Source organism: Colias philodice, chromosome 11 (genome assembly GCF_061535455.1).
Source record: "Colias philodice isolate Cphi_HAF_F1 chromosome 11, ilColPhil1 Martin Lab GWU primary, whole genome shotgun sequence".
Taxonomy (NCBI): domain Eukaryota; kingdom Metazoa; phylum Arthropoda; class Insecta; order Lepidoptera; family Pieridae; genus Colias; species Colias philodice.
Genome location: NC_143096.1, coordinates 4,582,471 through 4,596,937, shown reverse-complemented (window position 1 = coordinate 4,596,937; position 14,467 = coordinate 4,582,471). Strand labels below are relative to the sequence as shown.

General features: G+C 32.1%; 1 protein-coding gene and 1 long non-coding RNA gene across 4 annotated transcripts in view; one reads left to right on the top strand and one right to left on the bottom strand.

Annotated features, from left to right (window-relative positions):
• Positions 1–14,467, top strand: part of LOC149484531 (very long chain fatty acid elongase AAEL008004-like) — a 48,064-nt gene that overhangs the window by 19,349 nt on the left and 14,248 nt on the right. For 2 of the 3 annotated variants that reach the window (XM_089700743.1, XM_089700741.1), the window contains 2 exons: positions 5,596–5,676; positions 7,930–8,120. In XM_089700743.1, the coding sequence (XP_089556869.1) occupies positions 5,628–5,676; positions 7,930–8,120 (240 nt within the window). In that variant the 5' untranslated portion in view covers positions 5,596–5,627. Of the gene's footprint in view, positions 1–4,936; positions 5,128–5,595; positions 5,677–7,929; positions 8,121–14,467 lie in introns of those variants that run through there. The other variant, XM_089700744.1, reaches the window with a different exon arrangement.
• On the bottom strand, positions 13,313–14,201 carry LOC149484532 (uncharacterized). Its single transcript, XR_016316275.1, has 3 exons — positions 13,634–14,201; positions 13,446–13,507; positions 13,313–13,371 (listed from the first exon to the last, which is right to left on the bottom strand). It is a non-coding gene; the product is annotated as an uncharacterized LOC149484532 (long non-coding RNA).

Genomic DNA, 14,467 nt, shown 5'->3' with positions numbered 1-14,467 from the left:
TCCCGTTTTAAAAATTTGGTACGGAACCCTGAAATGTAACAAAAGCCTATGTACGTGTGTGTACATTTTACATATATAATTCTACTGATACTATAAAATCTTTAAGTGGCCTTCTTCTTTATCTATCAGAGATTGAAGTTTAATTGTAGATTTGAATAATAATTATTATAAAAGTGCGAAGAGTCATGTTTTAAAGTGTTATCATTACGTAGAAAAAATTGTGAAGTACCTGTATAACGTAAGTAAAAAACAAATAACATAATAATTGTATCTTTAGGTAATTAATATTGACGTCAATAAGTAACTATTGTTTCGGGAAATCTAATGAATGGAATTTACATATAAAATTTCACATGCTTTTAAGGATTTATCTATCTGTTCGTAATGTTACGTAGGATATAAAAGGTCCAATGAACTGATTACTACTATTTATTTCAACCGTCACTCAGCATGTCCAGAATTTATGCCTTTTTACCGTTCTCATAGGACGCATGGTCCCCGTATTGTGAACAAATAAAGGCTGATGATGATGATAATGTTTACTCCGTGATGTACGGATATGTTTTACTCTGTTAAACCATAATTGACTAAAATGGATACCTTCCAGTACACTTGGTCGTTAATTATGACATTAGCTGTTCTACGCGGTTTTGAGTCTTGTCATTGTGACAACCTTCCTAGATAAATACAGGGTGGTTCTAAATTACGTTGACAAACTTCAAAATAATAAATTTCAAAAATGGGACATGCTGCGTTGCTATTGTTTTTTAATTATTATTTTCACATGTTTTGGCGCCAACTTAACGTTATTTGTGAAGAGAATAAATTAAAAATTAGTCATTTTTTACTATGTCTGCTCAATGAGGTGCATTAATATCCTTATATGAGGCTGGTAAGCGGCAGATGTGGCGGCAGTGCGAGATAGTGCGACTTCTCGGTATCAGTCGGCAGTTAGTTTCTTCTGCTATTAAACGCTAGGATGAGCTTGGCCATCTTGGTGACCGTCTGGGAAGAGGCAGAAAAATAACTGTGAGGACACCTAGGCTTCGACATATCGTCAAACAAAGATTGACCCGCAATTCACAAGCCGCGGTAAGAAAAATGGCTCGAGATTTAGGTGTAAGTCATTCAACGTTACAACGAGTTGTTAAAAATGAGCTCAAGTTAACAGCATACAAGCTGCGAAAAGCGCAGCGGTTGGATGATAAAGATAAAAAAATACGCCTTGAAAGATGTCGCTTACTGAAAACGCGCTCCGCTGGTAAAGCGTGGAAAAATATTTTTTTCACGGATGAAAATTTTTTTCAAATTGAGCAGTCTCATAACCGCCAAAACGATAGAGTTTACTCTTCTAGTCGCCGTGGAGCCACAGCAATTATCCCCCATCGGCAAAAACCGGATTCAGTCATGGTTTGGCGTGGCATTTGCTCAACAGGCAAAACTCCTCTCGTTTTCGTAAAAAAAGGTGTGAAAATGAATCAAGAAATATACCGACGCGTGTAGTTCTTCCTTGGAGCCAGCAGCACTTCGGTGACCAATTGTGGACTTTTCAACAGGACTCTGCTTCATCTCACAGGGCCTCAAATGTGCAGTAGTGATGTATGGACCATTACCCAGAGTTCATATAAGTTCCAAGCAATGGCCTTCATTTACACCAGATCTTAATCAAAATGGATTTCAGCGTATGATCAATTCTAGCGGCGAGGGCCTGTGCAACTTCACACAGAAGTGTAGACTCGCTGAAGACAACACTTACTTGTGAGTGGGACAAAATATCTGAATAGGAGGTATTAGTCAGTTCTTTAAAGAAACGAATCTTCAATGGCGGCGCTTATCATTCCCTCTCGCTCACACACGGCCGTACGGTATGCAAAAAAAAAATGGAAAAATAAAATCACTAAAATGTATTTGATTTTCCCTATAATAGTTTTTATCATAAATTTACAATGACAATTATGCATTTGCGAAAGTAAATAAATAATATTTTATTGGAATTTGACAAAATATGTTCTTTGGGAAAAGTTGTTCAGTTTTATGGGCTTATTACAAGTATTATGGGGATTTTATTACATTCTGTATACGTAAATATGATAATTCATATAAATACACAAATACAATAACAAAAAAGTTTGTCAACAAACAATTTGTAATAATTAATAAAATAATTATCAATTTACGTTATTTTTATTTTCTTTTTTGCTGATCCTAGCATCTGTCAAAGTCAGCTTTGGCCGCCATTGAAGATTCGTTTCTTTATTGAACTGACTAATACGGAAAATAGTCGAAAACTTCAGAAAACGTTTAAGCCTTTGTATTAAAGCTAAAGGTGCTTATTATGAAAATAAATAGATATTTACATTAAAATAATACTGTATTTCTATTATTTAGTAGTCACCGTTATACTGTGTAAAAGAAAAATAAAATAAATCGTAAAATAAGTTGTCAACGTATTTCAGAGCCACCCTGTATGTAGGCTATTTAAAACTAAGAATTTTTCAAATCGGACCCGTAATTCCTGAGATAAGCGCAAAAGCAAACTCTTAAGTTTTACAAACTACAATACAAATGACTTATAGATTTTCCATCCAGTATCATAAATGAATTCAAAGCAGTTCTATTTTTATTGCCTTCCGTTCGGTGGAAATATAAGCATACGATTTGAGGATGTTCAGCTCTAATGGGTCACAACTCACAGTATCGGCCGTACTATGCTATTATTACTACTATCTCCCTATTAATTTATTATGATAACGCCCTAATATATTACTATGACAAAGGATTCGAATTCTGCGGAAATTTAGGTTTATCGATAGATTTTTTTAACACCTTACCATTAGTCACAACACACGATTAGTCATCGTGTTATGTTAACGTGAAAATTGCATGATAACGAAAGATAAGATAACCGAGTTGTAAATTGTAATGTATCGTAACTGGCCCAACGAAGTGTTGATTCCTATCAAGTGTCTACCTTCCCGTTAGTTACTACTGTAGGCACTCGATACTTGACATTGAAATATAATTGTGTATTTGTCTAGACAAATTAACCACGTATATAAGGAATGTTGCATTGTCTACGCACGTTTATCTGTGCATCGATGTAATGCAGATTTAATCGTTTGATTAAGATTGATTGGTCTCCAGAAACTCTTTCTATTATCGTGTATTTCTAAATCATCTATTTCTGATAATACTGTCTTCTCGTTGAAAATAGATTAGAAGGTAAACTGATTTTGTATACTTTTCAAATAAAGATGTTCTGAAATCTGTAAAATTAAAAACTGTTTGGGAGAAATTCATCACACTAACGACCAGATCATACTTTATTTTCAAAATTGAAGATTAAATTCAAAAATTAGAAAAAAATTAGGTAGGTATTCAAATAACAGCGCAGTGTTTGTTATGGTATGTTGTAGAAATTTTTATATCACTAACTTTCAGTAACAGTAGGCACGCGACATTACTGCGAATTGCATTACTGAAACTAATTTCGTATATAGTTTTGTTACAGTCACACTAATTGCTAAATGTAATTTGGGTCATGAAAATATTTTTTCATTAATAATTAATTTTTCATAATGTAATGCTCTGGTTGGTATTCACCTTCAGCAATGAAGTGAAATTGTGTTTGAAAGAATACATAAACATCGTTTCGTACTCGAAGGCACGTAACATATGTAACGCAATGTTTGAGAACGTTCTATGGGATGAATGTCGAGGAGTGGGGTGCGGCTCTGTGGCAGTGGGTCACCGGTTCCACAGGGCGAAGCGCGGCGGCGGGAGTCTGGCGCAATGTCCTTACGTAAAGCGCACGTTGCGGCCCGTGCGCCAGCGCCTCGCCCGCACCCGCGCCGTGCGCGCGGTGAAAGTTGCCGCTCCGCACTCGCAGGCGATACGAGACGAACCACTGTCACCTGTTTCCTTTCCTCCTCCAACCGTTTTGAGAAATACCGCGATCTCAACTATGTTATACAATCAAGCGAATTAGCGGGTTGAGCTTGCGTAACTCTCGATGACCGACTGACCGAGTCAAAAGCATAGTATAATACTTTTATCATCGCTTTTAACGACATAATAACCATATTGATGACTCCAATGCCTAAAGAACGTTCATGCGGCGAAACCTTACAGTTCCAAATTCCGACTCAATTTACTTTCATGTTTCAAGTGTAAGTGGGAGTGAATTTCGCTTCGTCCGAGTCAAGGTCGAGCATAATAGCTGGTTGTGTAAGATTGGACTCAGTGTTAAGCGGGATCATTGTTGTTTTGGTGTCAGTGCTGTGATCTTGATTGTTTGTTTCTTATTTTGTTCGAATGTTTTATGCTGCTCAATCATTATGACCCTTAGCTTATGACATTATCATCTTTTAAAAAAAAGTTAAAAATTATGCTGAGCGTGTCATTTAATAATACTACAGTTGTACCTAATTAAAATAAAATACAGGGTCACGCAAATTTTAGTTCGTTTCTTTTATTACTAATGTTTGATTTTATATATTTTATCCTTAATAAAAGCGAATAGACTTCCTTCAAATACACCCATAGCAAGCTTGCTTTGGAATCTGAACGTATAAAATAGTCGCTCGTTTAGGTTTACATAGGTACAACATATGAGCCGCAAGCTATTTGTATCAACATTTCTAGCGTTACCATGTAATAATGTTATATGATAGCAGTTCATGGAACGTGACAATAGCACGAAGTGGCATAACGCTTAAAACAAACGTGCTAACATCTGACTTCCGATGTTTTGTCAAATTTGCTCGTGCACTCAACAATAGTTCACTTACATCTGCTAAACACGTGCTTGCATTATTCACGTTTGAATTAACACCTACGTAGAGTTCCAATTATATTTTATGGTATTAATAAATAATCTTTAATTGTATAATTGTAGGTAATTCGGTTATTGCGTTTTTAATTTGGCCTCTTTCTCTTCATACCTATACGGCTCATTGTGGCGCAACTGCCGGAAATTCTCTTAATCACACATTCTGTATGCGAAATCTGCAAACTACTAGTTTTTAAGGACAGTGCCGTAATGTTAATGTGATGCTTCCGCCATACAACACTCGACACGGCCACAACACTCCACGATATAGTATCAACATAAATCTATGCGAATAGGTAAATATTTGTTCTAAAATAACAATACTACATATTTCCATATTTTCCGTGTCCGCTATGTACGTTTTTATAGTTAAGTAATTTATTTGTTAGAATCCCATTGATAGTACATCCCGATATAACTAATAATGATTGTTTAATATGTCCTACAAATGATAATTGTTCTATATCAGCTAAACCACGCTAAACATTGTTATAATGCAATAAGAATAATGCAGTGATTACCCGTTCATATAACTGTTATATGTGGCCATATGAAAATTCACAATTGTTTACCTAGCGAATTTTGGGAATGAAAAGTTTCAAAGTCCATATTATTAATACGAATTACGGTTGGCCCTCAGCGGCCTGAAATAAACGGCCAGTCACGAAAACTGACGGGTCCACGCCTTTGTACTAACTAGCTTAATTATAAAAATTATATCATACCGAGCCCATGTGATTAATAACATTTTTTCATTGTTTCAGATATAATTAGTTGCTAGGGGCCTATTCCAAAGATGGAGAGTGTGTATTCCTGGTATAGAGATCTGTTAGACAACAGAAGTGGTGAGTAAAATTTAGTACAAATTATTTTATTCTTTTCAGGTCCTTGTTTTATTATTACCTAGATATAATATTATGTATTGTGTAATTGTTATGTAGAATAAGGCGACCCTCAAATCTGGTTATAATTGGTTTGGTGACGCGTACTGGCTTAATCTTCATAGACTACAAGCATATAGGTACCAACCAGTTTTATATTACACATATTTTTTTGCAAAAGTTAATGAATATGTAGTAATTACGAAAAAAAATTAACCAAACCCATTTTCCCAATAGTATGTAATCTGATTAGCTAAAATATGTTAAAAAAAACAGTGTAAGAAAATATGAGTTTAAAAGGAAAAGTGACCTAGGTTTTTAATTTCAAATTTATTAAAATGATTGTTACGCTAATTCTTGTAAAATATTTTTTGTTGTAATTCTTCTTTATAGTGTAGAAAAAATATTAAAATGGATATCAATTTTAATATTTTTTCTACACTATATTATAATATAAAAATGGAATATAAATAATATACATATTATATTCTATATTATAAAATACTCTGGGTATTTTATAAAAGGCTAATTGTTAGGATCAAGGTAAATTTGTATTATTACCGTAAATTATTGCTCTAAGGTCAAACATATACATCGTTTAGGTACTGTAAAACAAATCTAATACAATTTCTTAAAGGGGATAATTTTGAATTTAAGAATTAAAAAGCTTATATATTTTAAAATTAATTTTAATAAATGTTACAAAATAATATTTGTGTTCCGATGTTAAAATAATATTCATTACATTATTTATTACACCATTATATCATAGAAAATATTAAACTCTTATTTTATACTCTCTCTTAATTCGGATTAATTATAAGTGTCAAACTTACCGTATTAAAAAAAATACGCAATAATTTAGAAATCTATATCAAAAGCTAAAATCTGGTGCTTAGATGCTACTGACTAATTTGTTATTTAAAGTGTAGGTATTAACTATTAAGCTCTATTGATGTTTGGCTAATTAGACAGATCAGATAGTTAAAGGATTAACGAAATGAGCTGCATTCCCATGCTGGCATTTTATGCAATAAGTCTGCAGCATTGGCCGACATTATTAAGTTCCTTCGGAAGTAGTTGTACCTTGCCGTTCTGTGATCTGTCAAATGCAGATAAAAGTAAAAAAAAAGTAGAGCGATTTTGCTCTTGCTGAATTTCATGCCGGTATTTAAAAGTCTATGTAATTAGAAGTTTTATTTTAAATTCAATATACCATTGTATATTTTTTTGATATAGATCCTGTAGCTAGAGTAATATTGCTGAGATAAAAATAAGTCATATATATTTCAAGAAAAAAGACGCGCACGATGCGCTCTTAGTGAGTATTACGTAAATATGTAGTTACAATGTAACCATAATTCATAATGTTGTTTTTTGTCTTTCTAGAAAATCTATTTTATTTCTTAAATTTCTTTATGTTAAAAATAATATTTATTGGTTTTGTTTTAAAACAGAATAATTACACGACATTAGATTTGTAAAAAAAATATTACCCATTTCGGATTATAATGTATTTTTCACATTGAATTATTAACATAATATTATATGAATCAAGTTGGAAAAAACACAAATATATTATTCTACTCATAGAGCCTTATTTAATAAACGGGATTATGAGTCTCCTTGACTTTTAGCACACAATTCATTAACACTTCTTCACCTTGCAATAAGCTGATTTTGGTTGTCAACATAGTAGGTATTATTGGCAAATATTTATAACTTCCGCTTTCCGAATAGCTTTAATCATCATGTATATAGTAAGCGTAAGGTAACCGCAGTAATTCTGTATACAGTGCGTTGACCAGGGCGCGCTTGCAAGCGGTCGACCTTAGCCTGGGTCTGGGATATCAAGCCTTGGCTACTGAATGTTGAAATAATTACGCACTTCCTTACATTCGATATGCAATTGTCAAGACATCTTGTTAATGGTTTATAATTAATTTATGCATTATAGTGCATTCTGGATAAACACTTTATCTTCATTCCTGCTCCCACGCCTTCTAGAACATGGCTTTAAATGTACTATGACTTAATATAGCCTTATTACATGTTAATATCCGAAAACGATTCTTTCGTGATACATACTGATATAATATTTAAATCTCAAATCGCTAACAATAACTTTATACGATTTTAATCAAACAGGAACATAATACATAAAAAGGCAGGATGATTCCCGTAATCATATATCCATGTGTACCATTTTTGTTCCAGATCCTCGTGTGAAAGACTGGCCGATGATGTCTTCCCCATGGCCCACATTAGCCGCGTGCCTATGTTATGCGTTCTGCGCTAAGAAACTGGGCCCGTCGCTGATGGCTAACCGCAAGCCGTTCGAATTGAGAAATACCCTTGTAATATACAATTTAGCGCAAACAATATTCAGTGCGTGGATATTTTATGAGGTAAGTCCGTATTTGATTTTACTATCGTTGGCAGAATCAGTGTCTTATTGGACTATAAATCATTGATCTATTGCCTTAGTGCTTCATAAATACTTTATCTATTACAACCTTAACACATTTATGCTATATATATTAAGGCTGCAGTCTAGCAAAATTGCGTTTTCAACAAGTTATTTGACAATTTTTTTCCCGGCTAATGAAATGATAAACTGATTTTTTTTTTCTTGTTTATCAATTAGTGTTATATACGCAATGCGCGTGAATTTTTTCACATTTATAAAGTTACTTTATGTTACCTTAATCAGGCCTTCAAGATAAGTCTCTTTCCCCCAAAGACATTTCGAGCTAAGTTTGTGCACTCACTACGTTGCAACCGATTACAATTTACACAATCTGATCAGCGCATTATTATCCTTATATAGTCGTTATTAAAAACTGCTGAATACAATTGCCGAAAAACTTATGATTTTCTTAATTAGAACGTTATAAATTCATTAAATTTCCCATTTTTTGCCTTACAAAATCTATTGATAAATACTGCTAAAAGTTATTTTTTCCATTAATTTATTCGAGTTGGTTGAAGACCAATGAGTATTAATCCTTTAAAAATTTTTTTTTTTAATTTTGATAATTCTTTAAATATTAAAAAAATATTTAAAATAATTAGGAAAAATCCTAGCGAATTTCTTTAGTCGCGCTCCTTGGGCCGGAGCGTTCTGACGTGTGCTCTACGCTCGATTTTCCTTCATACCGAAGTGAAAGTTGCTCTACTTCATTAAATTTAATATTTTTGTTAATTGATTATTTTTATCTTAGTTTTGTGCAAATATTCGTATTTTTAAACATTTGATTTCGATATGGAAAATAAACGAAAAAAAATACGCGTGTAACTACTAAAAAAAAAATTATCTTCGAACATAAAGTTAATGAAACCAAATAGATTGCAAAGGTGATTTGGATTGGCAACAATTTCTTTATTTTACGGGGTGTCAGTAAAGGGATGTATATTTCTTTAAAACTAAAGTAAGCTCATAAATTTTCTTATAATATAATTTTTTTGAAGTTCCAAAAATGTTTATTTTTCGTTTGAGAAATACGAAATATAATATAAACTTGTATTGAGAACTTGAACTTCCCAAGTTCATCCGGGGAAATCCCCATACGGGGAAAATGATTTGTTTACTCCAAAATTGATCCGAGGTGTTTGAATTTTTTCTTCTAGTCATTTTCAACGTAGCGGCATGTTGTTTGATTATTAATTTTGTAACTTAAATACAGGATGTTGGTTTTATATTCTGATCTTACAGACGCGCTGACAAATTTAGTCCGCCATTTCTAGTTTAGTCTACCAACTTTAAGTACCAATATTAAAACGAATGGATTATCATCACATCATCAAAACTCAGATGTAATGGAAGATCACAATAACATAGAAAATTCAGTGGGTGTTGAGAACTAAACAAACAGAAGTAACAGAGACGCGAAGAATAAAAAAAGAGGACGAAAACGATAATTCGTTGATGCTTTCCCTTTTCGACGTATTGTTAGGGTACATCACCAATCTGCAAAAAACAAAACTGATGATTCCCAATTGCTGATTAAAAATGAAAAACAAATAATCGACAACAGTGGTGAAAATTTGCTGATCACAATGAAACATCCTTCAGTGGTAGCAGATTTACTCATTTCAAATGTATCGATGAACAGCGTAAAGGAGAGGAGGACAGGAAAACATTATGAATGTGGATGGTGGATTGTATACAGGGTGTAATCGATAAGTATGTGCAGGCGATTATGACGTTATTTTATTTTATTTATTTATTTATTCTTCATTGTATACACATCAAGGAAATACAAAAATGAAAAAAAAAACACAATAAAAGATATACAATGGGCGGCCTTATGGCTATAAGCCATTTCTTCCAGGCAACCGTCGGTAAAGGATAAAAATATAATAACTTCGGTAGTATGAGCCAATAGTTATCATGAGTAATAAATATTTAAACAATAATATTATTGCAGGTATCAAAAAACTTAAAACTGATATCGAAATTACTTTACCTAATGAGAAAAATGACAATAATAAAACATATTTTATTGTGTTATATATGTTGTGTTAAAACACAAACAAATAACTTTTTAAAAGTGTAACGAGAAATATCTAAAAAATTTACTTTATACACTCCCATATCAAAAAGGGAAAATGGGACTAGTAGAAGTTAAATGTCTAATTCCGGCAAAAGACATGAATGCGGAAGATGCGGTTAAAAAAAAAATAATATTTGAAATACAATGCAAAAAATAACACTTTTGTCATAGATAAGAATCATGACTATTTTTTCTAAATTCAGGGACAACTAAACGTTGCAGAAGCAGAAGTCTGCTTATTTGCTGTTTGGACTGGAGTGAATAATTCGTTAAAAATAGAATATATAAAAAAGTATGTAACGTTTAGGCAAAATAAAATGATGGACCATTATTAAGATTTTACATAAATTGCCTACTGTCAGAATTGATTGATTCGAGACTTCAGCATTTGATGCCCATCAAGGACCCATCCTATATCATTCAAGCGATTGAAAAAAAAAGAGATAAATCCAGTGCAACCGATAAAGCATCAGAATGCTAGCAAAAGATTTATTAGGTTTATAAATATAAATCTATATATTATACATAATAAATCTGTAGAAGACGCGAAGACTGACATCCGCGCGGACGGAGTCGCGGGCGGAAGCTAGTCAGAAATAAATATCTTTTGTTTTCATTTGCGTATTTTTCTATTTTATAATTTTTTAACACAAACATTACATTTTTATACAACAAAATTTGTTTATCCGTTTTATTAGTTAAACTGAACAACTTTCACTAAGAAACTTAGGTCGAAAAAAATGTATAGAGTTATGCATTTTGTATGGAAAGCTTATTTTTTTTATATTTCGTCCAAATTTCTTTGTAAAAGTTGATCAGTTATATAAACATGAAGTTGAAGATATCAATAGAAAGTATTCGCAAATTTTGTGTACTGATAAAAAAAAAATCACCCGGTGTAATTTTCACGAAAATTATTTCAAATTGTCATTTTTTTTTGGTACTTATTACGAATATTAAATTATGCATACGAATGATTTAATTTTTAAAAATTAAGTGGAGCAACTTTCCCTTAGTACATTTGTATTATTTACATATAGGATGACAGGATGCATTTGTTTGCACTACTAGACCAAGCCCTTAAGGTGTTATTACTGTAGTGTACGTTTAACGAAACAAATTGTAATTGCTTTTAAGTTATATTTAATAATTATTTCGATTCGCGTAAATAAATACCTTCGACGTTGTTTCTTTATGTCAATAAATAATACTATTGTTATTGATACAAAGTTCGAGTACTTACAATTTTAACATCTAATATTTATTTTGTCAAGATGACCTTGTTCTCCAGGGCATCTACTTCTCAATGTTAACTTATATAAGGCTTCAAATGTATTTTAGGCCCTTTTATTTTAGTTGGTAGTTTACGACATGATATATAAATTATTATTTAAGTAATGTCGTAAATTACAATACTTATAACTTATAAGTAATATTGTATTGTAGATAAATATTTATTTAACACAAACGTGTAAAATATACATTACCTACCAAAGTTTAACGTAATTGTTTATAAATACGATCGCGATAGAATGATGATACTATAGAAGTGGCGAATCTTAAGACGATACACAAAAAAAAATCCACTGCTTGGCGGGCGGAGTCTAATAGCTCGCTATCGCGAACGCGGGTGTGCGCGAAGTCATTCTTGCAAACTCGCCGCGCTGCCGCTGGCCGACTCGGGACAAACATGTATGGAGTCGTCATACAGTTATAATATTGTTATACATTTATTTAATTGTTGATTTATTGGTTTTATTTTCTTGCTTATAAACAAATAATCTTCTTTCCAACAACTACTTAGACATTATTAATAATTATTATTATTTCGTAATGTTTACTTTATTACAATCAAATGATGTATAGAGTATACTACATATTTACTGTGCTAACAGCTTTATTGTAATAAGTTCAACGAGATTGTATGCTTGATTTTTGAATAAATATTTTTTACTTTTACTTTACTTTACTTAAATAATCTTTAAAATAACAAAAAATATTCTTACTCTGAAAAAATGAAATGGTACTCAATAACGCGGACTACTGAATTGATTTAGATAGAATTTGATGCTGACGTAGATATTACATCATGCCCAGAAATGAAAGGTACTATTTCTGAAAGAAGTTATAAACCCTAATTCTTCTGAGTCAAAGTCAAGAGTGGAAGATATCACTAATACAGTAAAACTGATGCGAAACTTTGGATGTTAATTTGTATATTTTTTTGTTAGTTGTTACTTAATCACGTCAAGACTACATTACCAATTTTGATAAAATATAGCTAATTGCCTGGATTTACACATAGGATACTTTTTATCCGAACTGAACACTTCTGTGGGATAAAACAGGATTCACGATATAACCTAATTCCATGCGGGCAAAGCCGCGGTCGGAATGATATTTTTTAAATAAAAAAATTGTTTTAAAAAAAACACAAAATATATTGACGCATGTATTTATTTTTTGCACTCTATTATAATTGTAATTATTCATTACAAATAATCAAAATAAAATAGCCAGAACAAAGTTAGGCCCTGGTAGGGTAGGTAGGCAGGTACAGCAATGTGAGACGAACACTGGCTTATTTATACCAATAATAATGTATTATAAACATTAAATTAAGTTTACAACAAAAATACATAATATTAGCTAATGTGAAAACGAATCAACCAATCATCCCACAACAATGAAATGTGCACACAAATATTCATCCAAAACGGTTCATGTGATTAGGAGGAGTGACTGCAGCGCCATCTTCCGGGCCCAATTGTGTTTCCAGATCACCCAGGAACTCAATTTAATATACTTACACAAAATTTTTCGAAATGAAAACTCACATTACTATGTAAATATGAATATAAACCTGTTTTAGTACTAAGCAATTTCCCGCACAGGTGTAGTAAGTATAAATGAAATAAATATCAACATCAAATTCTTTATACAACATACTTATCTACCACCTACTAAGAAATGTAATTCTTGAAATTTTTTCGTATGTTTTTTAAATATAATACTACTCCAATGAGCTCCTGTTCCATATTACGTCCATACTTCCACTAAGTTCACCATGATTTTTTATTTCTTTGCACTTTGTTGCTTTTTGCTAAAAATGGAATCATGCGATAAAACCAGTAGAGCGTTGATAAAATACATTTTTGACTGAATAAAGGTACTTACGAAGGAGTGGGTTCACATTGTGAACAATCAGTGGGTTTATTTTCCTTCTGGATTCCGGATTTCTGAAAAGATTATCTATGCTATAAATGAAAAAATCTTACACATTCGTTATGTACTTAAAACAGGGGTACATATCAAACATCGTCTATAATATAATTATCATCAAATTTAAAATAAAACCAACTTACTTCATTAATTTGTTCCAATTTTAAGCATTCTTTTTCCTCCAACCTTTATGTTTCTTCTTCTTATTTTCTTTATTGTCCCCATTTGTCTCATTTTGTCTTATCGTGTTGTCACCCTTTTTTACGATTGCGCGAGCGACACAAGTTCCCCGTGTGACGGCCGTAGCGGGAATGACTCGTGCAGCGATCGGGGTAGGAAGGTACAGGGCGGCTCTCGCTATATTGGCTGTTCGCGCGCTAATTTCAAGTATTTCTTGTTTATTTCAAAACCATCGCATATTTCAAAATTCTAAATCGGTAGACGTATCGGTTGTATATTTTATAGTTAATATCCAAAAAGTCGTAACTTTACGTTTGTTATTTTGAAGATGCCAGAGATTAAAAAAAAATAACAATGAGAACTTTGTATTTTTTTTCTATCGAGAAAATATCATGGAATCATGTTTCTAAAACGGTAGACGTATTGTGTTACTATTGAACTTTCTTGTCAAGAATTTTCATCACGACAACTTTAATAATATAAAAATTACGAAGGTTTAAAAAGGGCCGTAAATGTTAGAAAAATTAATTCATCACCTTAAATGAGGTGATTTTTGGTTGTGTTTATAGCAAAATTAAATCGTGTAAGAATTTCAGATAAAGCTTAAAAAGCTTTAAAAAAAAAAGAACGAAGTCATAACTATCGTTCTTTTTAGCTATCTGAATTCCATGTAGTTAATAATTAGTTAACGTTTTTGTTAAACCAGATTAAAAGATTATTATTGTGTAATATTGCATACTGGAAACTTATTATGTATAGACTTTAGAAGTTTCTACCTACCCGTGGATATTGATAAG